Source organism: Cynocephalus volans, chromosome 5, assembly GCF_027409185.1.
Source record: "Cynocephalus volans isolate mCynVol1 chromosome 5, mCynVol1.pri, whole genome shotgun sequence".
NCBI classification, from domain to species: Eukaryota; Metazoa; Chordata; class Mammalia; order Dermoptera; family Cynocephalidae; genus Cynocephalus; species Cynocephalus volans.
In genome coordinates, this window is record NC_084464.1 from 112,981,353 (window position 1) to 113,008,557 (window position 27,205).

Genomic DNA, 27,205 nt, shown 5'->3' on the forward strand with positions numbered 1-27,205 from the left:
TACTTGCATTTACTTGTTTATTATAAAGTACAGTTAAAAGGACACAGATGAAGATATGCATAGGGAAAGGTGTGGGAGAAGGAGCACGCAACTTCCATGTTCACAGGTTCCAGGGATTTGGATGTAACATACTTTTGGGGGGGGGGGCGGGGAGCATCATTCAAGGAACTACAATTTATAACAAGAGGCTGAATTAGTAATCAAAAAATTTCCCACATTGAAAACACCAGGACCAAATGGCTTCACTGGTGAATTCTACCAAATATTTGAAGAAGAATTAACAACAATCCAATACAAACTCTTCAAAAAACAACAACAACAAAAAAACAGTAGAAAGGGAACATTTTCCAACTCAATCTATTAATCTAATACCAAATCCAGACAAAGGCTTCACTAGAATAGAAAACTACAGACCAATATTCCCTACGAATATATACTCAAAAATCCTCAGTAAAATACTAGCAAACCCAAACCAGCAACATATAAAAAGGATCATAAACTATGACCAAGTAGGATTGATCCCAGGAAAGCAAGGTTGGTTGGACATATGAAAATCCAATGTAATACAACACATTAATAGGATAAAAGACAAAAACCACATGATCATCTCAATAGATGCAGAAAAAGCACGTGACAAAATTCAACACACTTGCATAATAAAAAACTCTCAACAAACTAGAAATAGAAGTTCCACAACCTCAACCTGAGGTTAATAGAACTTCCTCAACCTGATAAAGGGCATCATGAAAATCCTGCAGCTAACGTCACACCTAACAGTGAAAGACTGGATGTTTTCCCCATAAGGTCAGGAACAACAGAATATTTGCTCTTACCACTTCTATTCAACATTGTGGGCTGGCTGGTTAGCTCAGTTGGTTAGAGTGTGGTGTTGATAATGCCAAAGTCCAGGGTTCAATCCCCGTACCAGCCAGCTGCCAAAAATAAATAAATGATTCTTAATCATATAGCAAATTCCCTTCGGCTATGTAAGGTAACATATTCTCAGACTCTTGGGAATTAGGACATGGACATCTTTGGGCTGGGAGTGGGAGGGGGCATTAATTCTATTTACCACAGGTTGCAATTTTTTCACTCCTCATCAAAACTTGCTATAGTTTATCTTTTTTATTACGCCATACTAGTGTGTATGAAATGGTATTTCAGTTTTCATTTCATTTCCCTGAAGGCAAATGGTGATGGACTCTTTTTGTGTGTTCATTACCCATTTGTATATCTTCTTTAGGAAAATGCCTAGATCCTTTGCTAATTTTTTAATTGCATTCTTTTTATTGTTGAGTTGTAATGGCTCCTTATATATTCTAGATATAAGTCCCATATCTGATATATAATTTGCAAATATTTTCTCCCATTTAGTGAGTTATCTTTTCATTTTTTGTCAATGTCCTTTGAAGCGCAAATATTTTGTTGAAGTCCAATTTATCAATTTTTTCTTTTGTGCTTGTACTTCTGGTATCTTACCTAAGAAGGCATTCTCTAACCCAAGATCACAAAGATTTACACCTGTATTTTCTTCAAATAGTTTTATAATTTTAGCTTTTACATTTAAGCCTTTGGTCCATTTTGAATTAGTTTTTGAATGCGGTGTGAGATAGAGATCTAACCTCATTCTTTTGTATATGAATATCCAGTTTTCTCAGCACCAGGTGTGAAAAGATTATTCTTTCTCTGTTGAATGGTCTTAGAACCCTTTTGGAATATCCATTGACCGTATACGTTAGGGCTTATTTCTGGACTGTCAATTCTGTTCCATCGATCTCTATGTCTTTCCTTATGCCCGTTTCAGACTCTTGATTACCATATAGCATTGTAGTAAGTTTTGAAACCAGGAAGTGTCAATCCTCCAACTTTGATCTTCTTTTTCAAGACTGAATTTCCATATAAATTTTAGGGTCAACTTCTCAATTTCTGCAACAAAGACAGCTGGGATTTTTATAGGGAATGAATCTGTACATCAGTTTGGGTATATTGATATCTTATCAATATTTAGTCTTCGTCTATGAAAATGGAATGTCCTTCCATTTATTTAGGACTTTAATTTTTGTCAATTAAAAAAATTTTTTCAATGCACAAGTCTTGCATATTGTTAAATTTATTACTAAGTATGTTTATTACTCCATTTCTGTTGCTTGTAACACAATACCTGGAACTGGGTAATCTGTAAGAAAACAAAATTTATTGCTTACAGTTTTGGAGGCTGGTAAGTCTAAAGGCCAGGTAACACATTGGTGAGGGTCTTTCATGGTAGCTTTACAGCAACACAGGGGTTTCACATGACAAAAAATGGCAGAGCAGACAGAAAGCTAACCTTCTGTTAGCTCCTTTTTAAAGTCATCAGAACCAGCCCATGACCACCATTTACCTATCAACTTATTACTCAGTGAATGAATCAATCCATTCACTAGGCATAGTCCTCACAATCCAGTCGCCCTACCTTTCAATTACCATAATTGGATTTCCCATCCTCTTAACAGTCACACTGGGGATCAAGCTTCTAATACTTAAAACTTGGGGGACACAATTTCATCCATATCAATGTTATTCTTTTTGATGCTATTGTAAATTGAAATGTTTTCTTAATTTCATCTTTGATTTGCTCATTGCTAATGTATAGAAATACAGTTGAAAAGAGAGGGAGGAAAAAAATTCAGTTGATATTTGTATATTGATCTTGTAACACAACCTTGCTGGACTCTTCTTATGGCATTTTTTTTTTTCCTTAATCAGTAATTGCTTCCCGTCTTTTTCTGCAGCTTTGTGTAAACCTCCTATATAAAATTGGGCTCGGCCAGGAGGCAGCTCAAAAAAACTACATACGCTCCTGGGTCGTCGCCCACACCGTACTACACTGAAGTGCCTATTTCGTTTTTCGATCTTAAAATACCGTCTCAGTTTGGTGGGCATTTTGCCTTTGCTCCACCTTCAGACAGTATGTGAGTTACACAGCAGTAAAAAAAAAAAAAAAAGGAAAAAAATGACAGTCAGCAGTGTTATTTTCCCTTCATCTTTTATGTACTAGGCAACTGTGGTAGCCATAAGCTCTGCCTCACTGATCTCACAGTTTAGTCAATAGTATCCACTTCACATTAATATCAACCTTCCCAGCATCCTCGGGGATTCCCTGAGGAATAATACCTGGTCCCCCAATACTTGACTCCAGGTATATCCATGGAAAGTTTCATATTACCTTGTAATTTTATTTTTCCACGAACTTTTATTTTTATTTTTTTTGGCGGCTGGCCAGTAGGGGGATCCGAACCCGTGACTTTCGTGTTAGAAGGTTATCCACGAACTTTTTGAAGTTCCCGCATACACACTGGCATGTATATCAAGCTGTCAGAGGCGCTGTTACTTGAAGTGTTACTTCGCACCAGTAATTTCCAAGAAAAAGCCAAAGCAAAAATCCGCAGCCGAGGAACCAATATATAATTCCCACTCCAAATGGCTGCCAGCGCCTTGAGAGCACCGCACCACGGCCATCCCAGGAAGTGACGTCACGCAAGCTTCTGGTTCCGCCAGTTCTGCCCGTGCCACTGCGCCGGCCCTTCTCGCGTGACCGTCCGGTGCACGTGCATTCACCTGGTTTGGGTTGCGGGAGCGATGGAGGCTTTGGATCGAGTTGTGTAAGTGCGCTGGGTCCCGGCTCCGGAGAACGGTGCGGAGAGGGGCTCCTGTGACGAGAGTGATATTACCTCTGCCTCCGTCTCTTAACTGACGCCCTTTGCCAGTCGTGCCTGGGTGAGGGCGGATCGATTCACCAGCCGGTCTTCCTCCTCTTGTGCAGCCTGCCGGGAGACGGAGAGCGGGGAACCCCCAACTGGGAGCCGGGGGATGGAAGGTGGAACAGAGGCGTTGGCCGCTTTTGTTCTACCCAGTTAAAAAACGTGTGGCTTCTGGAGTGTGGTGGAGGTGGTAGAGTGACGGGTTAAGAACCCTGGCCTCGGAATCTGACAGATGTAGGTGACAATCCGGCCGCGTCCAGTTAAAGCTTTGTGAGTTAGGGTCGTTAAATCTCTCTAAACCTCAGTTTACTCTGTAAAGTAGCTACTGTAGTAGTCGTACTTCATAGAGTTGGGAGGGTTAGTTGCGAGAATGTACTTATCGCCTTTGCTACAGCACGTAGAAATGTTCACTAGCTTTTTTTCCCCCTTCCAACTTTGTACATGTCTCTGAGTTATCCTTGAGCGATGTCTGTTTTGAATTCGTTCAAAAAAATACGTATAGAGCGCCTAAATAGTCCTGTTGTTATTTGCTGTGGTTTTCTTACGAGTTACCGAGGTTAACGTGTAATCAAAACGACAGTTTCTTTTTAGTCTCTTTCATTAAGAGATTTTGCACCCCCGCTATACTTCTAGCTGTTTGGGACTACAAGGATAAGTAAAACTAGTTTCTGGTTGGGGGACATACACCTAATAAAACACGTAAGGTGCTATTTGCATTTGTTGCTGGTTAATGAGAAATAACAAACCACATGTAATATAGAGAGCATGGCAGTTACTACATCTCTTGATTAGACAAATAGTGCATATCTTTATCACGGAGTAAATGATTAGAAGCTTTATATGTGATGTTTTAACTGGAAGAGAATTTTAAAAATCCACATGGGAAACTAGAGTGTATGCATATTCTGTTTTTCTTTTCCTTCCTGAAGTGTGCATAGAACTGGAAGAGGGAGGGTCATGGTTATTTGAGAGAGGAGGAATTCTTTCAATAGAGGGCAGAAAACTGAAAAGCGGGGATGTTCACTGCAGAGGAAGCAGAAGTGAAGCCCTTTTTCTGAACAGAAATGTATAAAAGCATGCTACTCCTGCTGTCACATTAAAATATCAGAATAGTGAATTTGTTTTCCCTTCATATTTTCCAGGGTGATTGGTCTAGTTGATTTTTTAAATCTAGCTCATTTTGAAGATTGACCTCCTTATTAGCTATGTGCCCTGGGGCCAATTACCTCTGTGGTCTTAGTTGCCTCAACTGTAAAGTGAAAGTAATATTAACCTAAACAACAGAGAGAGGCTCTCTAAAAGAGTGAGTTTAGTTGGGAATAGAACATTGCAATGAGAATACGCATGCCATACTAAACTATGTGTGTATTCACGGAGGTAAAGAAAGACAAAGGGTTTTAAAGGAAAAATGATGGAAGATTACACAATTGTTTGTGGGTAATTATCCTTGGGTACAAAGATCAATAACAAGGGTAATACCAGTCCAAGGTTGGACAGACAGTTGCTGGGCAGATGTTCTCACAGAAGTATTTTTTTGTGTCAGGTTGCAATGACTTTTGTGCAAAATTGTGGTTTTGCAGAGACCTTTGTGGTAGTTCTTGTTATCAGGCATTCGTGCATGAGAACTCCCCACTTCATGGCCTTTCTCTGGCTCTATTTGTCAGGGTTTTTTTGTTTGTTTTTGTTTTTTAACACAAACAACCCCATTTTTGATTCTGAAAACATTCACAATAATAATTGTATATTTCTCATAGTGTTGTGGTGAAGATTAAGCCTTATTAGAGTGACCGTATAAAAGAGTCAACTGTTATTATTCCCTTTTGGTGGCAATAATGTTAACTTTCTCAGCAATGATGTTGGAGTGGGACAGTATATATACTTCCTGGCGGGCATTGTGATCTTAAACCCGGAAGAAAGATAAGCAATAATTAGCTTTCCTATGTTTAGGAAATACCCACAGGTTTACCAGCAGTTCTTTGTGTTAGGGTATGGGGTACAGTTTGACTGTTTTATTTGAAGAAAAAATAATGGAAAAATAGCAACAGTGTTCCCTTAAGTTCTTTAATTTTTAATTAAAAAAAAAAAAGGTTTAGAAAAAAGCAGTAAAAAAGAATGCTGGGAACATAAAAAGTGCAAGCAATTTAAAAAACCCAAAAGCTAATAAAACACATATTTAACAGTAATAATGGAATATCTTTTACTGTTATCTCCCTAAAAAGTGAGATTTTGTTTAATGGTGGGATCCTAACTAATAAATATGTTAATATGTCTTTGTTGATTTTTAAGAATTTGCACATTAGTCAAGGCACGGTTTTACAATATGAGGAAAATGTTTAAATTGTTATGAATTGTGGTTTTTGGAATAGAAAGCCCAAAACAAAAAGGGCGAAGAGATTCCTTGAGAAGAGAGAACCAAAACTCAGTGAAAATATTAAAAATGCCATGCTGATTAAAGGGGGAAATGCAAATGCAACAGTGACACAAGCACTTAGAGATGTGGTATGTATGTATATATACTTACTTTTTAAATACTATTGAAATCGTTTTAGAAATTTTTATTATGTTGGGCTGCTGGAGAAATATGTAAGTTTGCCTTGCCTTAAGAACTACTAGCCTCAGAGAAGAACTAAAGTTAGAGGTTATTTGCCTTGCCAAGGCCCTGACTACTGAGTTTTCTTAAAGCAACTTTAGTAAGTTTAAACTGATTTCAATTAGTAGAATTTTGTTTACTCACATTTTAGGAGGATGTCTAGTTTGTAAAGTGAATTAACTGTATATTATTTTATATTTACTCACTCAGTAACACCAGTTACTATGCTTGGTCCTGGGAATTAATAGTTAGATAATTCACAGTCCCTCCCTTCAATAAGCTTAGTGAGAGAAACACATAAAAAATTATACCATATGGGTTATGTGCCATGCTGGAGGCATGCACGGGGTAGGGTGGGAGACAGTTAAAATCACATAGGGGGACCCACACAAAGGGTGGGCTTCCCAGAGATAACATTTAAGCTTCATTTTGAAGGAGGAGTTCAAGCAAGAAGGGGGGAGAGGAAGAGAAGGGCTTTGAGGCTGAGGAAGGAACGTAATGCATTTGGAGAACTGCAAATAATTGGGGATGGCCAAAGGAGAGTGGGCTGGATGAGGCTAGAAGAGGAGGCAGGGATCTTATAGTAACATGGAGTTTGAGTTTTATTCTGAAAGCTCTGTGGAGTCATTGAAAGATTTTAAGTGAAAGATATGATCAATCCTTTTAATTGGTTTGATTAGAGAGGGTTGTGAGCAAGTATAGGAAACTAATTAAACCATTGCTGTCAGCTAGATAAAAAGCATTTGGAGTCCAGTGATGGCAATGAAAATGAGAGATGGTCAGAAAGAATAGATGTTGAGCATAGAAAAAAGTCTGGGCATTGATGAGAAGTACAGCTTCTGGCCTGAGTGCCTGATGGGCAATTATGCCATTTAGAGAAGGTGTCAAGTGGAGCAGGTTTGGAGGGAAAGGTAATATGTTTAGTTTGGGACATGTAATTTAAATAATAAAGATAAAAGATCTGTGTTTTTTTACCTCTATAGCCTGGGGTTTAGCCCAGTGTTTGGACATAATAGGTGCTTAATAAATGTTTAATCAATGAATGAAAGACATTCTGTGGAGATATCTAATACGTAGTTGAATAGTTAGGCCTTGAATACAGCTGATAGATTCTTTTAGTTAAATCAAGTAATTGAATACATTTTTAAACTTGATTAAACTCCGTATGCTTGTTAAATGTGATAGTCAATTCAGATATCTTAATGCCTAATATATATTCCTATCCTTTTTGAAAATGAATGTGTTGATGGGACACTTTCTCTCCTTCCAGTATCCCATTAACACACTGACCCTACATATGTAAGTATGCTCTAAGAGCAGCACAATATTACAGATTATTACGGTAGCCAACATTCATAATTGTGACTGAGCTGTCATGTAAAGGTGGTAGGGAAACATTTGGCCAAGAACCATCAAAGTTTTAATGCTTAAAAAGATAGATTTTACTGGCGAATTTCTTTTGTTCACCAGCTCTGAAAATTGATGAGTGATTATTTCTCCTTATTTTTCATTTTTTTAATATTCTTTTCTTTTGGTGGCTGGCCAGTACTGGGATCCAAACCTGTTACTTTGGGGTTGTAAGGCTCTGCTCTAACCAACTGAGCTAACTGGCCAGCCCCCACCTTCTTTTCATTGTTTCCTTCATTTTCCCCTTTCTGTAATGCAAGGCAGAGCCTTAGATATTTGTTATAAGCTATTGTAGAGCAGTACTAGCCATATAGGTAATAAGTGATTATTGGTGGATAGATGGAAAGAAGTAGGAAAAAAAATAAAAGAGTTGAATAGGAATTTTTTAAAGGGCTATTTAAATTCTGGCTAGTATGCTGATTGTTTTCATTGTAACTGTTTCTTGAGTTCTCTTATCTCCATACAACATTATTTAAATTCTATGAGTCATTCCCAATAGGATTTATTTTTTCTGCTCTCTTCTGCTCTTTTCTTTCTACTCATCGTTTGTCTGGAGAGAACAGACTAGGTGGAGTTTAAAGGAATAAGGTTATTGTTTAAGTTGTATAGACTATTGAAAGGGCATATAAACCTTTAATTGGGAGAGTCCAGTCTAAGTTAGAATATTAAGCTTATGTTGTAATTTATTGTAAGTGATCCAAAGGGGTCCAAACAGAAGACATCAGAACAAGACTCAGGGACTAGAGAAGTCTTGTAGAATCACTGTTACGATGCTTTGTTTTTATCTATGCGTTTCGAAATGTGTTTTGTTTTGAAAGCTATAAATTATGTTTTACAGTATGCACTGAAAAAACCATATGGAGTTCTGTATAAAAAGTAAGTCATGATTTTTTTTTACTTTAAGTTACTTTGTTCAATTATAAAGGTAGCAACCACTTTATGGAAGATTTTGAAAAGAATTTTTTTCTTAAAAAAACAAAGGCACTACAGTTTTTTTCATACGTTTATTAGTATTTTAGTTTCTTTCTGGTCAGATTTTTCACTGTTACTGAATGTTCTTGCATAGCTGTAACCATAGCATATATATTGTATTTTGAAATAATTATAGAAAAGTTGCAAAAATAATACAAAGTTCCCATATGCTCTTCACCCAGCTTCCCCTAATGTTACATTTAGCATAACCATAGTGCATTTATCAAAATTAAGAAATTAACCTTGGTATGATAATGTTAACTAAATTACAGACTTACTTGGTTGGCACCAGTTTTTCCTCTAATACTCTTTTTCTCTTCCAGGATCCCACATTGCATTTAGTTGTCAGGTCTCCTTAGTCTTCTCCAGTTTGTGACAGTTCCTCCATCTTTCCTTGTCTTTGATGACCTTGATACTTTTGATGAGTACTTGTTATTTTGTAAATTATCCCTCAGTTTGAGTTTGCCTTGTTTTCTCATGAGTAGATTGAGGTGGTGTAGTTTTGTCAAGAACACAAAAAAGTGATATGCTTTTCTCAGTAAATAATACCAGTAATAATTGTTGTCAATATATCTTGTACTAGTAGTGCTAACCTTGGTTAAAGTGGTGTCTGCTGTGTTTCTTCACTATAAATTTACTGTTTTTTCCTTTGTAGTTAATAAATATTTGGAGGAGATATGTTGAGACTGTGCGCATATTCTTTTTCCTCAAACTTTTGCTCATTTTAGCATCTGTTGGTAGATCTTGCCTACAGTGGTGATTACTGTGGTGCTCTAATGCTGGTTTTCTATTTCCCTCATTCCTTCTACATATTATTTTTCATTCTTCTTTCTTTCTTTCTTTTTCTTCTTTTTTTTTTTGGCTGCTGGCCTTTTCAGGGATCTAAACCTGTGACATTGGTATTAGCACCATGCTCTAATCAAGTGAGCTAACTGGCTGGCCCTCCTTCTACGTATATTAATTGGAGTTCTGAAGGCAAATCTGTCCCTTCTGTATTTGTTTAATTATCACTTTGGACTCAGGAATATTTATTATATTCTTCAGGGTTATAATCCAATACTATCATTATTTATTTTGTTGTTTAAATTGTTCTACCTTCAGCCATTGAGAACTGTTTCAGGTTGGTTCCTGTGCCCTTTTGATATGTCCCTGTTTTTGAGCACTTCCTTACTTTCTGACACCACAAGATGCTCCAGGATCATCTTGGATTTTCCCTCGCCACAGCCCTAGAATGCAATATTCCGTGTAGCCCTGATTCCTTATACTGCAAATTGATATTTAGAAACCAAGATCTGGATGCTAAGTGTGCTCAATTGGAGGGTCATTGCCTCTAAGTCCCCTCGGCAGACAGAGCTTGAAAATACATATTATGTGTACTAAACTGTGCGTAGACACACATCTATATTTGTTTATATGTCTCTGTCTAAATATTTTAAAACCCTAAGTTGATACTGATATTTCCGAAAACATCATGAATTCATACTAACATTTCTGATTCCAATCCAACACCACAGACTTCATTTCAACCTTTTTGCTTTCCTCCTTTGTAACTTCTTTCTTGTGACAGTCGGAAACCTGGCTCTCATTATCTATAATATATTTATTTATTTGTATAGTTATAGTATGTACATAGTTTTAAAATTTCTAACCCTGTAAGAAGCAAATTTTACTAATTGTACAGAACTTGTGTACAGTTCTTTTTGTCTTTAGCCTTATAGTATTCAGTCAAAATACTATTTTTCAGTGCAACTTAGGTTAGTTTTTTTCTTTTCTCAGCCCCTTCAATGTGGTTGTTATTCATTTGTACTACAGTTAGGGTCATTTGTTACAGTTTGTATTCTATTTGGGTTTTCCTACATATCCTGGTGGTGGTTGTTTTGTTGTTGTTTTAACTTACATATGTTAAATTTACTGTTTGTGGTATATAATTTCATGGATTTGGGCAAATGCATAGGGTTGTGTTTGCCCCTACGATCATGATACAGAATGGTTATATCACCCTAAAAATTTCCTCATGTAGTTCTCCTTTGTAGTCAACCCGTCCCCCTGTTCTCTACCCCTGGTAACCAATGATTTGTTTTCCATCCCTATAGTTTTTCCTTTCCTACAGTGTCACATAAATTGAATCATACAACGTATAGCCTCCGGAGTCTAGCATCTTTCATTTAGCAAAATGCATTTAAGATACATACATGTTGTTGTCTTGTATACAGTCTTATATAATCCTTTTTCCTTTTATATCATAAGTATTTTGCTATTGATAGGTGGTCCTTTAAAAGTGTCTTTTAAAAATAAATTTTATTGCATATATTTGAAGCATACAACGTGATGTTACAAGATGCATACATAGTAAAATGGTTACTATAGTTGAACAAATTAACATATCCATCATCTTACACAATTAACCATTTTCCCCCCATGTCAAGTAAACTATAACCTACTTATTTAGAAAAAATCCTGAATACAGTATTACACTATTATTAACTGTAGTCTTCATGTTGTGCATTAGGTCTTTGTATTTGTTCATCCTACATATTTGCTGCTTTGTACACTCTGACATATATCTCCCCGTTTCCTAACCCTCCTGACCCTGTTAGCTACTGTTTAATTCTCTATCTCTAAATATTTGACTTTTTTTTTAAGATTCCACATATAAGTGAGATCATGCAGTATTTTTTTTCTGTGTCTGACTTATGTCACTTAGCATAATGTCCTCCAGATAATCCATGTTGTGGCAGATGGCAGGATCTCCTCCTTTTTAAAAGGCTAAATAATACTGCAGTGTGTGTGTGTGTGTGTGTGTGTGTGTGTGTGTGTGTGTGTGTGTGTGTGTGTGTGTGTGTGTGTGTGTGTGTGTGTGTGTGTGTGTGTTAGTTATATATACACACCACAGTTTCTTTATCCATTCGTCTATTGATGGACACTTAGGGCTTCCATATGTTGGCTATTGTGAATAATGCTGCAATTAACATGGGAGTGCTGATATTTTTATGAGGTATTGATTTCATTTCTTTAGGGTATATACACAGAAGAGGGGATACTGGGTCATATGGTAGTTCTATTTTTAATTTCTTTAGGAAATGTTGTTATCCATAATGGCTGCACCAAAGTGGTTTTTTTTTTTTAATGCCAGTATAATTTATATTAAACAGTTATACTAAAATTTACTTAACTACTCCTTAATTTGGGGGAAATTAGGTTTTTCACTTTTTTGTTTTTATAAATAATGCTAAAATGGCCATTTTTACACAAATGAGATATCCTTTTAAATTATTTTCTACATGAAATTCCTAAAAGTGGGATTATTGGGTACATCTTTATGCCCAATATAGTATATTAACAATATTGCACTTTGAAAAATTTGTCTTTTTGGCAGAAAGCAGTATACATTTCATGGGTTTTACCTACTTTAGGTTTATTTTTTAAAATTAAGAAGTGAAAACATATTTTGTTTAACTTGCGTTTTCTAGTTTTCAGCAGCTCATCTTTCCTTATTTGTGAATTGCTGTTAGCTATTGATCATAAATACTGCAGTACTTTTTCCTGGCTTGTTTGCCTTTGTACAGATTTTTTAAAACACTTTTTTTTAAAAAAACTGATTATAGAAGTAATACATTTGTATCTTTTATTTATTTATTTAATTTTTTTTGTGGGTGGCTTGTGAGGGGATCAGAACCCTTGACATTGTTGTTACCAGCACCATGCTCTCCCAAGTGAGCTATCTGGCCAGTCCCTGATACGTATCTTAGATAATTGCCATAATGCTTAAAGGAGTAAATAGTCACCCTTAGGTTATTTAGATAGATAAGCAATGTGAACATTTTGGCATATATTTTCCCAGTGTATTTTCTATGACTATACATTATTTTATTCTTTTAAATAAAATTGACATCATATGTGATTTCGTTTCTCTTTAAATTCTTAAAAATTACGAACCATTCCGTAAATACTTTATTTACATGATTAAAAATCAGGAATACAGTGAAAATATAAACACACATACTCTTTCTGCAATAACCACTGTTATTAGTTTCTTATATATCTCATCAGAATTTCTTTAGGCATATTTAAGCAAATAAATATATATATTCTCATTTCTCCCCCTTTTTGTATGAAAGATAGCATGTTCTACATTTCTCTGCCCGCTACTCCAGCTCCACCTCTACTATTCCTGGTCCAATCCATTATTTTTTTCTTTCTCTCCTGGAGTACTGTGATAGCTCCTTACTGGGTCCTTTCACTCTTGCTGGAGTACAGCCCATTCTCACATAGCAGACAGAGAGATCCTTTAAAAGGAAAATTTAAATCTGATCATATCACTTTCTTGCCTAAAACCCTCCAATGTTTCGCATTACTCTTCTGATATGTTATCTGCATTCCTTACCTTGACCAATAAGGCCTTACATAACCTGGGCTGTGTCTACATCTTTGAACTCATACCCCACCATTATCCCCTTTACTCACTAAGCTCCAGTGACACTTGCCTTCTTTTTGTTTCTAGAATAGTCTGAGCTTGTTTCTATCTCAGAATCTTTGCTCATTCTGTTCCCTCCTAACTTCAAAACTTTTCCATGACTAGCTCGTTAATCAGGTCTCAGCTCAAATAGTCATTTTTCACTCTACACTGATACAATATCCTATTTCTTTTTTGTCACAACTGTGAATACTTCTTGAAATTATTCATTTTTCAACTAGAATTTATGCTCCATGAAAGCAAACATCTTGTTTGACGTAGTATTTTAGTATCCCTAGCTCCTAGAATAATGCTTTTAATAGGCACTAAATAAATATCTGAATGAATGAATATCCATCCAGGTTTTTTTTAATCATCTGAATATAAAATTATATTTTACTTAATAAATTACTTAATTGAATTTACTTATTGAGATTATTAAAATTGGGATCACTTTTTTAATATTCTTAGGAAAAATATTACAAGACCATTTGAGGATCAGACATCACTGGTAAGTATAAGAATCCTCTAATTCAAGAGAGCATATAAGTGATTATTCAAACTAATTCATGTTGTTATACTCCTGATATGTGATTTTTGGCATTAGAAATCTTCATATGAGAGAATTTTAGTGTAAAATGGAGGGGAAATAAGACCTTTATGCTTTCAAAAATATACCTATAGATCTTACATTTCACTATGGCTAATAAATGTATTATTCATTGCTTGAAAGTATATTGATAGAATTTTTAAAAATTGAATTACATTTTAAGTGCATAATTTATTATAAATTGTCAAAAAAATGCTTGTTATAGATCTATTTTTATAAAGCCTTTTGAGTTTTATTTATTTATTTTGTTTTATTTTATTTTTTTGTCTTTTTCGTGACCGGCACTCAGCCAGTGAGTGCACCAGCCATTCCTATATAGGATCCTAACCCGCGGGAGCGTCGCTGCGCTCCCAGCGCAGCACTCTCCCGAGTGCGCCACGGGCTAGGCCCGCCTTTTGAGTTTTAAAAGTCTAACTTGTTTTTGGGTATTTTTAGAACAAGGAACACTACCTGAATTATTGCTAACAGTTGTCAGTGGCCTTGCTAGAGTTAATTATATTCCTGTTCGAGTGTATTGTCAACCGCAGCTAAATGAAAAAGACTAGTGGATGGAATCAGAAGATAAAAGATAATATAGCTAATGGTGAATGATAACTGGACTTTGAGTATGTGATGATTTTGGTTTCTTAAGAAAAATCTTAAGGGAACAAGTGATTTAAACTATTTAAATTGACTTAAAAAAATAAGAGTGTGGTTATGTTTTCTTAACAGGAACCCATTATTTGTTTTTTCTTTAGTTAATTTAAAAGAAAACTTTTGAATAGAATCTTAATAATTAGACTACAATTGAACATCTTATCCTAATGCAGTAAATAATTGCAGTGAAAATATATTAAAAATATCAGCAAAATAAATTTTGTTGTTTTTTTACAAATTAGTTTCATTTGTCTCATGTTTTTCAGTCATTTGTTGAAGAGACCATGAGAGTAACAATATAGGATTTATCTCAGAATTTGATCTCATTCATACACTGCTTATTCAAGGGCTAGTTTTGTTTTGTGACACCATAATGCTTTTATTTGGATGACCACTTTGTAGCAGTTTTATGCTTTGAAATTGGTAGCACTCTACTTCTTTTTCAGTCCAGTGTTGATATGACAGCTTTTCTTACTCTTGAAGTTGTGACATTCCCTCTCTTTGATCTCTTTCCTCCAGACATAGGATATATTTCATTGACCGTAATAAATCTCAGACCTCCAGGGCTCAAAATGGCTATGGAAAGAGTGGTTGTGTTGGAAATGTGGTTGATTTCCTCCTCCTGACTGTCCTCTATCACACATTTCCTTCACTACAATCTTGGAAATGTGCTTTGGTACTTTAGAACAGGGGCTGGTAAAAATAAGATTATACTTTCTGTGGACCAAATTCTTGCTTGTGTGAGTCCCATGAGCTAAGAATGGTTTTTACATATTTTTTATAGAGTTGTAAGGGAAAAAAAAAGCACATAAAAAGCCTAAAATATTTACTATCTGGCTTTTTGCAGATATAGTATACATTGTAAACTCATGAATCCAATTATAAACATCCAAAACACCATATTGATAAATTCATGTAGGTGCTCTATATAATCATGTATGTTTTAAATGTATGCTAAGATGTGGCATTGATAATAGTAACAATGTCCTTTGAGTTAAGGGATTTGGCAACTGAAACACTTGGCATGCTGTTCCAAAATGACTGCGTAACTGAAAACAAATGGTCTCATTTTACTTATTAACCAAATAGTTGTCATACATTTTTAGTTTTGAAATGTAGATCATTTCCTCAGGTACCCCTTTGAAGTAAAAAGCTAGAAATAAAATACTTTTCCTCTGTATATTCCTATGTAGTTCATTAAGTCTTCAATAAATTCCACTACTGACGTACTTGTTTTTCTTTTAAGATTCTTGAGGTTCTTACATTTATGCATTGACTGAATGGGATTTCTTTGGTTTTATAGGAATTTTTTTCAAAGAAGTCAGATTGTTCTTTATTCATGTTTGGCTCCCATAATAAGAAGCGGCCAAATAATCTGGTAATAGGTAAGTTTCATTTACTTTTTAATGTCTATTTGTAGAGTCAGCCCTCTGGCTCAGATTAACTGATAGTATTGAGGATTCAGGAGTAACCAGTAAGCTCTTAACTAGTCTTTTGTTTTCTTTTTTGACCTTGTGACATTGAATAAAATTATTTTTATCTACCAGTCTCCTGGTAATGAATGAGACTTATAAATATTACCCTTCCAATACAGGGAAGTAACATAAGAAAGAAGGAATGGGAAGGGGTTCCTTAATTTTTAATGTTTCTTAGAATGCCATTGCCTTCTATCTCTCTTGGAAACAAGTTCAGGAAGTGTGGCCTCTTGGGACTCTCAGCATCCCCACTTACTCAGTTGTAGATGTAATACGGTTACCATGTACTTGCATTGAGTGTCACTGAGCTCCCACCTATCATGGATCCACTGGAATTGAGAAAAAAAAATTACCCTATCTCAAGTTGTAAATATTTTTCTAATAGGAAATATATATATATGTACTAAATCAGATTTGAATTAGAAAAAAACGAATAGCATGTCTATCCACATAAATAAACCCTTCCTTAATTAATATCTGTCGAATAAATACATTTGAAGAAGATCCTTTGCCTTGGTGTATTGAGATTTGCTCTGGCATGCTCACTGGCTTAGGCAAGCCCTTTACCCTCTATGGGCCTTCATTAATTCTTCTATAAAATAAAGGAGTTGAGATAAATGATCTCTAAGATGCTTTCCATGACTAATATTCTAACAATCACTTTTAGATTTGAAAATGTAAGAAACAGCAGACATGTTTTTTGAGGGGGAGGATATAGGCAGAAAAGAAAATAGGTAGATAATAGGACATTTTGAATATGCAGAGAAGTGGGTACATATAAGCTGGCTGTTTGGGAAAAAATACATGCTTAAAAATACATTTTCCTCGTAGGTCGTATGTATGACTACCATGTGCTGGATATGATTGAATTAGGTATTGAGAATTTTGTCTCTCTAAAAGATATTAAGGTAAGACACTGATCATAAGAATAAAAAGCATTTTGTAATACAACTCCTGGCCAATAGTGACATTTTGTGGTGAAGAGTACCGATAGAGTTTTGTAGATAAAGAACTTTGTATTTTTATTCTGGCATGCTCTAAGATAAAAATACAATTTTATTTTGCCTTTACTTTTTTTCTTTCTTGGCAGCTGGGCCGTTAAGGGGATCCATTGCCTTTACTTTATTTATTCATTTATTTATTTATTTAGGTGGCTGGCCGGTATGGGAATGTTGCCTTTATTTTAAAAAGAGGAATATATTTATAGCATATAACACGTATATGGATCTTGTGCAAATTGGACTTCAGACTGTGGGTACTAATTCTTGTGTAGGCTCATACTTTAAATGCTCTCCTCCCTCTGAGTTATAGTAGCACCTATTTTATGGAACCGTAGAAATATCAGTAGAATTTTCAAATTGAGCCCTATTCTAAACTGAGGAAACCCTTGCTGATCCTATGGTGTTTTGGCTACTAGCCATGTAATTGCTAGCTTAATCCCCCCTTGGGGACTTACATCTTTGTGTCTACTTTGTTTGAATGGGATTATGAAATAGAAAGTAGTAAATAGTAGTAAAAATAGTCTTAGAAAGGCAGGAAGAGTGTCCTAACTCTGCTCCTGGGTACATATTGGGCTCCTGCTTCCTCAGAACTTTGCTTCTGGGCTTAATCTATCACATCATATACATTATTTCACTTAGACTTCATAGCCACCCTGTGTAAGGCCAAAATAATTTTCCCTGTTGTGTAGATTTGGAGATTGAGGCCCAGAGGGGTTTCATTGGTGATCTAGAGTCACGCCTATGAGGGTTTATCAAAAAATCCATGGAAATATTCATATGATCTTTTAATTCTATTTTTCCATGAACTTTTTGAAGTACCCTCATGATGTAAGTATAACCAAGATTAAGACTCAAGGGCTTTGAAAGAAAGGTTATTGTTGGTTATAATGGCAAGCTATGTAACTGTTCTTGGTTTATGTGTTTTGGGGGCTCATGTTATATTTGAAAGAATTGTAGTAAATTCTTTTCCTACCCTCCCTCTAAAAAGGGGACATACATCCCAGGTTTGATAGAATTCCTAAACTAAATATTCTTATCCTGTGGGTTTGCAAAAAGGCTCTCACCAGGTCCCCATTTTGTTAGTCACCCCAGCTTCCTCAGGTACAGGGGAGAACAGTGGCCTGAGATTAGATTTAGAGGCAGAACACTTGGGTTTGAGGCCTGCTTTGGCCATATAGGTGACGTTTGTGACCTGCCAAGTCAGTGACTTCCTTGACCATCAATTGCAATCAAGTTTAAAATAGGGGTAACAACATCAAATAAGAAATAAATGTGAAAATGCTTATCAATGAAGATAATGTATTGGAAGGTGTTTTGTAAAGTGTATAAACTGTGGTGCTTGATTAGGTGGTGGCTATCGTATTATGACAGTTTCTCTTTGGTGCTGTGCAAAGATCCCTGGAGATGAGCAGCATATCCCCATTTCACCTTTACCACTGCTGGTAGCTCAGTCACCAGCTTAGTAGGCATGAACACTGACTGATGAGTGCGTGCCAACCCCTCTACAATTTCTGTTTCACTTCCAAAGGAGTGAAATACTGTAGTCACTGTGCAGCTTCTAAACTGGACCACAAAAGTTATTGTTTGCCAGGTCTCATTCTTAACATGAACTGTTTAATTTTAATTGTTGCAAGGCTGCACTCTAACCAACTGAGCTAACTCGCCAGCCTGAACCATTTAAATTGAATACTAAATTTTCACTTATGGAGTGTAAACATAACTCTGAATTTCATTAAGTGATGAGAGTGTGGTTACACTGGCAATTCCTACATATGCTCAGACTTATTAGGCAGTCCTTTACTTTTTACTCTTATTTGGTTACAAGCTTATATTTTTAGTTTGTTTGGACTTGGATGTCTTGTTATACTTTCCCTTCATATTTATTTTCTCTAATACCTCAGATTTTTAAGACATTTTCACCAGGTGTTTCTTTTTTCACTTGCCTGCTTATGTTGCCAAGCTTCTTTCCTCTGTTTACTTTTACGAAAGCTGAGTAAGAATATTTAACAGGTGATTAGACTCTAGCAGGAAATTGAGTATTCTAGGAGCCTGTTTTCTAAGATGGCCAAACATCAAGGGATAATTATTTTGCATGAAATAAGCCTTAAGGAACAAGATGATTAAATTTTGAGGCAAGTTGATTTATTTTAGATAAGATAAATATATTTGAAAAGTTTAGGGAATGTTGTATGATTTATAAGAATTATTTCCTTTTTTTTTTCCTTTGTTAAAAAAAACAAGGTTTCATGGACTTCACATAATTATTTTGGTTTTAAGATACTATATCATTGTATCTATAGTATTTTGAGTTTTTAGTATCTTTAGACTATTCAAATACAGCTCATCTCTTGTAGCTTTTCTTATTCACGGTTCTCATGATGTGGGTGTGACTTTTTTTTTTTTTAATGGAATAGAGTAGAAAATATCAGTGCACTACATGTTAAGTATTATACCACATAACTTTTATTTAGATATGTTTTTATGATGTTTATACTGAGTCATAGCTTAAAATATATTTATTACTATGCATTATGATCAGGATGATTTGAAAGCCAAAGTTGTAGTTGATGCTGCGGTACTTTTACTTACTCTGCACTTAAATAGCCCTCATGGGTCTAGGGTCAGGTAAGGCACAGAGAGAGCACTAGTTGTTGGGTCTGGAAGTTTCATTCAAGCTCTCTATCCAACAGACCTTAGGCACATCTCCATCTCTTATGTATAGACAGTTAAGGTTCAGGATTTGGAAGTGGAGGATGTCAACAAGAGTGGTCATGGTGACCAAGGAAGCAACAGGTGACCTCTGGTCCTAGGACAGAGAATGTTTGTTTTTTGTCCTTTTTTGGGGTGTTTGATTTGAATAATCCCTGATTATCTGTCAAAGCAGAGTACTGAAATTAATGGGAAGGTTAGGCCATCAACCATTTACTTTCCTCCATAAGTTAATCCTTCATCTAAAGAATTTTTTCTATTTTATTTTTTTCTTCTTTATTTTGGTGGATTCTAAATCCTCTTGTTATTCAGCTCACATTCTTCTTGGTATAGGAAATCCAGAACTGGACAAAATACTTTTTATAGTAAGAGCTTCAACCCTGAGGAGTGAGGATTGACCAATACTTTTTATAGCCTGTGTAAAATAATACTGTTTCTTATGTGAATGTCTAGTTGGTAGTTTAGCCTTTTTTAAAAAATATTTTTATGTGATACAGCGGAAAAGGCACATTGGTTCAAATAATTCAAAGCAATCACAATTAAATTTATTTTGACTCTAAGATGCTGGCTGTTAGAGGGCTATTTTTGTTTGGTTAGGTTTTGTTTTTTGCAAGTGTAGCTTTTAATTTTATTCTTTGCATAGACTAATGTTAAAAGGTGCTTACCATCATTCTTTGACCTCCTATTATTTGATAATGTAAATGAGTGGAACAAAGAATTATTTTTTAGTATAAACATCTGTAAGCTTGAAAATCCCACCTTTGTTTTTAAGTCTAAAATCAGTATTTGCAGACTTAGTTTTAGGACAGTTAAAATGTGAAAACAAATTACTGTATATAAGCATCGACTTATTTTATTTTATTATTATTATTATTATTTTGGTGGCTGGTTGGTTCAGGGGGATTGACTACTTTAAAATCAACATATAGACAGTTTAGACTTTGATAATTATGTTATTACTTTTTTTTTTTATTTCATAGAACAGCAAATGTCCTGAGGGAACAAAACCCATGTTAATATTTGCTGGTGATGAGTTTGATGTAACAGAAGACTACAGAAGACTAAAAAGTCTTTTTATTGGTAAGTATGTTAATATTTATTATCTGCAGTATAGCTCAGGTAGGCAATATAAGACTGTCATTGGTGGCACTTTGCCACTTCGCCCTAGGGTACAACTTCTTTCTCCTTTTTCTTTTTGATTTCTTCTTTTTCTTTTCATAATTTTCTTTCTCCCCGACCAGCAGCGGGAAAGTATATAGTCATGCACCACATAAGGATATTTCGGTCAACAATAGAATGCATGTACAATGGCAGTCCCATGAGATTATAGTGGAGGGGCTGGCTGGTTAGCTCAGTTGTTTAGAGAGTGGTATTGATAACACCAAGGTCCAGGGTTTGATCCCTGTACCTGCCAACTGCCAAAAAAAATATGTATGAAATAATGGAGCTGAAAAATTCTTATCACCTAGTGACATCATAGCTACTGTAATGCAACACATTAGTCATGTAGGAGTGATAGGCTGCACCATAGCCTAGGTGTGTAGTAGGCTATACCATGTAGGTTTATGTAAGTGTACTCTGTGATGTTTGCATAATGATGAAATTGCCTAATACATTTCTCAGAACATATCCCCATCGTTAATCAACACATGACTGTACTTAACTATCTCAGTAGAATTAAAGAGGTGCTCTGTAGATGATGATTTTTTGATGCTTTCATGGCTTATGTATCATCCTATTTATATAGTGTTTTACACTTTATAAAGTGCTTGTACCCATCTAATGTTATTACTGGCATTGTTAAATTTAGAAAAATGAAAAGTTAAAATTTTAAGATTGTTATACATTATCCACTTCCAACTCAGAAACCTCTAGTTTTTCTTAGTTTAATATACAAAGCCTTAGCCTTACTTTAATATACAGCTATAACTCCGTTATAACTTGCCTCCTTGATCTTCCTCAATTTCCTTCCTCTCTTTTTGATCAAATAATGATTTATTGAAAACATACTGTGCCCATTCCTATTGTCTTTTCTGGTGTCATTCTTATTTATCCATTTTCTACTATTCTTACAAGTTTCAGATCAAATTTCTTTTCCAGGAAACTCTTAATGACCTCCTCAGTTCCTTTTACTTTATTATCGTCACCATCCTGAGTGCTGAACATATATAATCACTCCTTTTCCCATCCTTCCTCTAAAGAGGGGACATGCCTTCCAGGTATGGTAGAATTCCTAAACTAAATATCTTCATCCTGTGAGTTAGAAAAAGGCTCTTACCGTATTTGTATCCACAGGTTTTGCATCTGCAGATTCAACCAACTGTGGATCAAAAATATTCTAAAAAATAACAATATGACAGTAAAAAATAATAAAAAAATACAGTATAAGAACTATCTACATTGTATTAGGTATCATAAATAATCCAGAGATGATTTAAAGTATACAGGAGGATGTAGCTTATATGCAAATACTATGCCATTTTATATAAAGGACTTGAACATCCTTAGATTTGGGTATCAATGGCAGTCCTGGAAGCAATTCCCCACAGATACCAAGGGACTGTGTCTTTTTGTGGCTGTTTTATTTCACATTAGCATAATGTCATCAAGGATTGTCCCTGTTATAGCATGTGTCAGAATTTCTTTCCTTTTTATTTTTTTATTTTATTTTATTTATTTTTTATTTTTTTCTTTTTTTGTGACCAGTAAGGGGATAGTAACCCTTGGCTTGGTGTTGCCTGCACCGCACTCAGCCAGTGAGCGCACTGGCCATCCCTATATAGGATCTGAACCCGCGGCGGGAGCACCGCTGCGCTCCCAGCGCCGCACTCTCCCGAGTGAGCCACGGTGTCGGCCCATTTCTTTCCTTTTTAAGGTTGAATGATCAATTGTATGTACATATCACATTTTATTTATCCATTCATCTGTTGATAGACACTTGGGTTGCTTCCACCTTTTGACTGTCGTGAATAATGCTGCTATGAACGTGAAATACCTCTTTGAGACCATGCTTTCAATTCTTTTGAATGTATATCCAGAAGTGGAATTTCTAGATTATATAGTAATTCTATTTTTAATTTTTTGAGGAACCACCATACCATAATACTATAATACCATAGTGGTATTATTTCTTTTTCAAATGCTTGATAGAATTCACCAGTGAAGCCTGGACTTTTCTTTGTGAGTAGTTTTATTTTACTATTAATTCTACCTTTTTACTTGTTATATATGTTTATTCAGATTTTCCGTTCCTCCTTGAGTCAGGTTTGATGATTATGTACTTTTTTGGCATATGGTTGTTCATAGTATGCTCTTATAATTCTTTTTATTTCTGTGAGGTTGGTAGTAATGGCCCCTCTTTTGTCCCTGATTTTAGTAATTCTTTTTCTTTTTCTTGGTCAGTCTTGCTAAAGTTTTGTCAATAGAATAACTATCAAGATTAGCAAGATGAAGGGCTGGCCTGTGGCTCACTTGGAAGAGTGCGGTGCTGATAACACCAAGGCCGTGGGCTCGGATCCCTAAATAGGGGAGGGCCGGTTAGCTCACTTGGGAGAGCGTGGTGCTGACAACACCAAGTCAAAGGGTTAAGATCCCCTTACTGGTCATCTTTAGGGAAAAAAAAAAAAAAGATTAACAAGATTAACAATCTAGAGTAACAAGATTTTGTTGATAGAGTATTTTTAAAGAATCAATTTTTGATTTCATTCATTTTTCTCTGTTGTTTTTCTATTCTCTATTTCACTAATTTATCTCTAATTCTTATTATTTTCTTCCTTCTCCTTGCTTTGGGTTTGGATTGCTCTTCTTTTTCTCTTTGTCCTTTTGGCTTTATGCGTTTTTACTCTCATTGGAGTGGGGTTGGGGAGAGAACAGAGATACCTCGACAGAAAAGAGGGGCACCACAGAGGTTGAGAGGTTCAGCTTTTCATTCACAGTGCACTGTTATTCATGAAGCAGCAGTACTTTACGTTCCCTCTTTATTTCATATTTGACAGCCATGATGTCACCTTCTGATGCTCAGAAATATTTTCTCAGTTTTCAAAAATTTATTATTTATTCCATTTGATCTTTCCTTGCACCATTCTTAGCAAGCTTGGGCCACACTTTTTATTGCCCTTCTTTTGATTTTTATATACTTTCCCCTAGATTATTTTTGAAAAGGTGGTGACATATAAATTAAATTGTTTAACTGCTCTTTACAAATCTGACCTCACCAAAAAAGGTTTGGCAGACACATTGCTCTCATTTGTCCTTACTGGGATTATTTATGGTCTTATTGTTGGGATTACAATTTTTAGAACTTCTGAGTTCTCTTTTTAATAATAACCACTTCTTTTTTCTTTAACTGAGCACTACTATTATCTGTTTAATCTTTACAAAAGCTCTTGAGTTTAGTGACATTCCCATTTTACAAATGGGAAAACAGAGGCTCAGAGAAGTTAAATAATTAGAGCTAAAATAAGTGAGGCAGAACTGAAACCCATATCCTCCAAAGCCTGAGCTTTTCAGCCTCTGCTGTCCATCTTGCCTGCGGTGACCATATTCCCTTGCAGAGTCTTTGTCTGTAGGTTCTTACCTATATTTTCTATGAGTTAAATTCATGCATGAAAGACAATGACCGATATTTCCTTCTTTCAGTACTATATATGTCAAGGGGTATATTTTCAGCTTAAATTTTAGCCAAGATTTCTATTACTTGTTCTCTATTGGCCTAGATATCCTGCCTTCCCCCCTTTAGTTCTCCCATATAATTATAACTTGCTGGTGAAGGAGGTACTTAAAATTTTTTATAACAGAGAGAGGGCTTGTGTTTGCCTTTGTTTAAATGGTTTTTATAAGCCCTGCCTTCTCATTATTTTGTGCTTCCACTAGATGGCAGGAATGATCAGTTAATGCAGTGATGAGGGGAAGGGAGTAAAAACCAAAAATGAATTTGGGGACAGACGCAGAAATGTAGAAGAGGAATGGATTGAGATTGTAGGGCACCAAGGGAAGTTGGGTTTTCAGTATAAATATGAAATAAGACAACTGCTCTTGGTTTATATTGTGTTTATATGAAATATAGTAGATCATTAGGGAAAGAGAAATTTATCAAGGTCTTTCTTCCTTCAAGGAAGTTCCATTTTTTTGATAATTGGCCAGAAAGAAAAGTTGTCTTCCTTATGTCAGTATTTTCATACAGGGTACTCATTTTATTCATTCTCAATTTTGTTTCCGGGTAGGCCCATTAGCTCACTTGATTTAGAGTGCAGCATTATAACACCAAGGTCATGGGTTTGTATCCCAGTACCAGCCAGCCACCAAAAAAAAAAAAAAATGATTGAGTGAATTTTGTTTCCTTTTTGCTGTTTAACATATTACATAGATTTGTGGTTAATATTAGCGGGAAGTGCTTTTCTTTATTGAAAACCAGCAAATGTCTATTTTAGATACAGTCATTCTAATTTTTATGGTTACTTTTTTTATATGACTGTTTCTTGTATATAAGGATGATAGTAGCTGAAGTAATTGATTAGTTTTATTAAATGCTCCTTTAAGGCCTACTATTATTTAACTACTTATCTGGGTTACTTTTTCTTCATCGCCATTATTTATATCAGTGGTCATAACTACATCACTTGTCATTGTTTAAATTTTTTTTTTAACCTTTCTTATTCCTAATTTTTATTATATCTGAAAAATATGTAGTAGTGAAAATAACTTCTGTAGATCTGGTCAGGTAATTTATTAAATTTAATTCTCTCTACAGCCCTGCACTGGTAAATGTGTTCGTCTGCTCAAGTTCGCATAACATAATATCATAGATTGGGTGGCTTAAGCCACAGAAATGTATTTTATTATAGTTCTGGAGGCTAGGAGTACAAGGTCAAGTTTCCAGCCAATTCTTTTTCTGTGAGGGCTTTCTTCCTGGCTTGCAGATGGCTGCCATCATGCTGTGTCCCCACATGGCCTAGCTTTGATACATGTATTCAAGCTCACTTGTGTTTTTTCTTAACAGGACACTAATCTTATTGGTTCAGGGCCCCACCCTCATGATATCTTTTAAACCTAATTTCATCCTTAGATCTCCCACCTCTAAATATAGCCACACTGGAGGTTTGAGCTTCATATAAATTTTGGGAGGACACTAAACATTCAGTCCATAACAGTAATATTCCCATGTTATGGACAAAGACATTGAGACCAGTTAAGTTAATTGCCCAGGGTGAAGAGCTAGTAAGTGGAGAATCAGGATCTGATCATATTCCCTGATTCCAAAGCCCATGGTCTTTACTGTAAATTCCCTGGTCAACCTCCTGTGCCCTTTTCCACTATATTTACTCATGGGGACAGCCACACTTGAAATCTTATTTTTGTTTGTAATTAATCCATCGAAAAAAATATTCAAACTGGGGCTTTCCACCTCTGACTACAACCAATTTATCTTCCACTCTCTTAGTTCTGTTTAACTGGGTTTTATCCTTACATCTATACTCATAATATCTCCCTTTTTATTTCAACCATCATTTCTATCCATTTTCGGGTCAGCTTTTTTTATCAGTGTTCTGTGTTTAGACACATTTTAATTCATCACCCCTTTAATGTCTCAGATTTGTCTTCTACTTTCCTTGTTCCAGTCCTAGAACCAGTTATTTTTCTGGGATCCCTGAGAAATTGTTTCAGAAATTATAGTCTGGGTGCTCATTGCTTCTGGGTCGGTCATTGTTTCTAGGCTTTTTCAGTGTTCAGAAGTATGAAATATGTTTAAATATTCAGATAAAATACATTCCAAGTTTATACTGAAACTTCTTATTCAAAGTTAGGACAAAGAGGTCTTTGCTTAACCTTATCAATCTTATAGGTGTACCTTCTTTCTTTAGTGACAAAAACCTAGGTTCTCAGTGACTCCAACAGTATTACATCTGATAATATGAATATTAAGTACAGTTGGAGATTTTCTTTGTTTTGCATTTGTTTGTCTAGAAGATCTCAGTAGGGTAGATTATATGTCAGTAGGATTATACAGTAAAATTACTATGTTTTGAAGTCACTTGAAAGATTTCTGTATGATTATGCCTCCAGCTCAGTACATCGGTTCATTATTTTTATTTTGTTTTCAGTTTTTAGGGATTACTTTAAATTTTCATTTTAAATATATTTTTACAACTTTTGAGGTATAATTTAAATACAATTAAGTACATGTATTTATTAAAAATATGGTGGGTTTTGACATATGTATACACTTGTAAAAACACCACTTGAGTCAAGATATAGAATCTTTTCATCACCCCCCAAAATTTTCCTGTGCCCTTTGTAGTCTGTCCTTTTTCTCCATCCTAAGCAAACATTGATCTGTTTTGTGTCATTATAGATTAGTTTGCATTTTCTAGAATTTTCGATGAATAGAATCAGACAAACAATATATGCTTTTTTTTGGCCTGGCTTTTTTCACTCAGTTTATTTTGAGATTCACACATGTTGTTGTGTATCAATAGCACTTTTCTTTTTATTGCTGAGATATATTCCATTTTTAGCTGTTCCACAATTTGTTTATTCATTCATCTGTTGATGGACATTTAAGTTGGTTACAGCTTTTGGCTATTACAAATAGAGCTGCTGAGTACATTTATAT

The 27,205-nt window shown here is 35.3% G+C and overlaps 1 protein-coding gene and 1 non-coding gene across 6 annotated transcripts in view; both read left to right on the forward strand.

Moving 5' to 3' along the window:
• The first annotated feature begins 857 nt into the window (after positions 1–857).
• TRNAI-GAU (transfer RNA isoleucine (anticodon GAU)) lies at positions 858–931 on the forward strand. Its single transcript has one exon. It is a non-coding gene; the product is annotated as a tRNA-Ile (tRNA).
• Positions 932–3,541: 2,610 nt separating this feature from the next.
• RPF2 (ribosome production factor 2 homolog) overlaps positions 3,542–27,205 on the forward strand; it is a 36,187-nt gene continuing 12,523 nt past the window's right edge. The window contains exons 1-7 of one of the 5 annotated variants that reach the window (XM_063097021.1): positions 3,542–3,641; positions 6,107–6,239; positions 8,576–8,613; positions 13,634–13,673; positions 15,712–15,793; positions 16,715–16,791; positions 20,574–20,673. In XM_063097021.1, the coding sequence (XP_062953091.1) occupies positions 3,619–3,641; positions 6,107–6,239; positions 8,576–8,613; positions 13,634–13,673; positions 15,712–15,793; positions 16,715–16,791; positions 20,574–20,673 (493 nt within the window). In that variant the 5' untranslated portion in view covers positions 3,542–3,618. The other 4 variants (XM_063097024.1, XM_063097023.1, XM_063097022.1 and 1 more) reach the window with 4 other exon arrangements.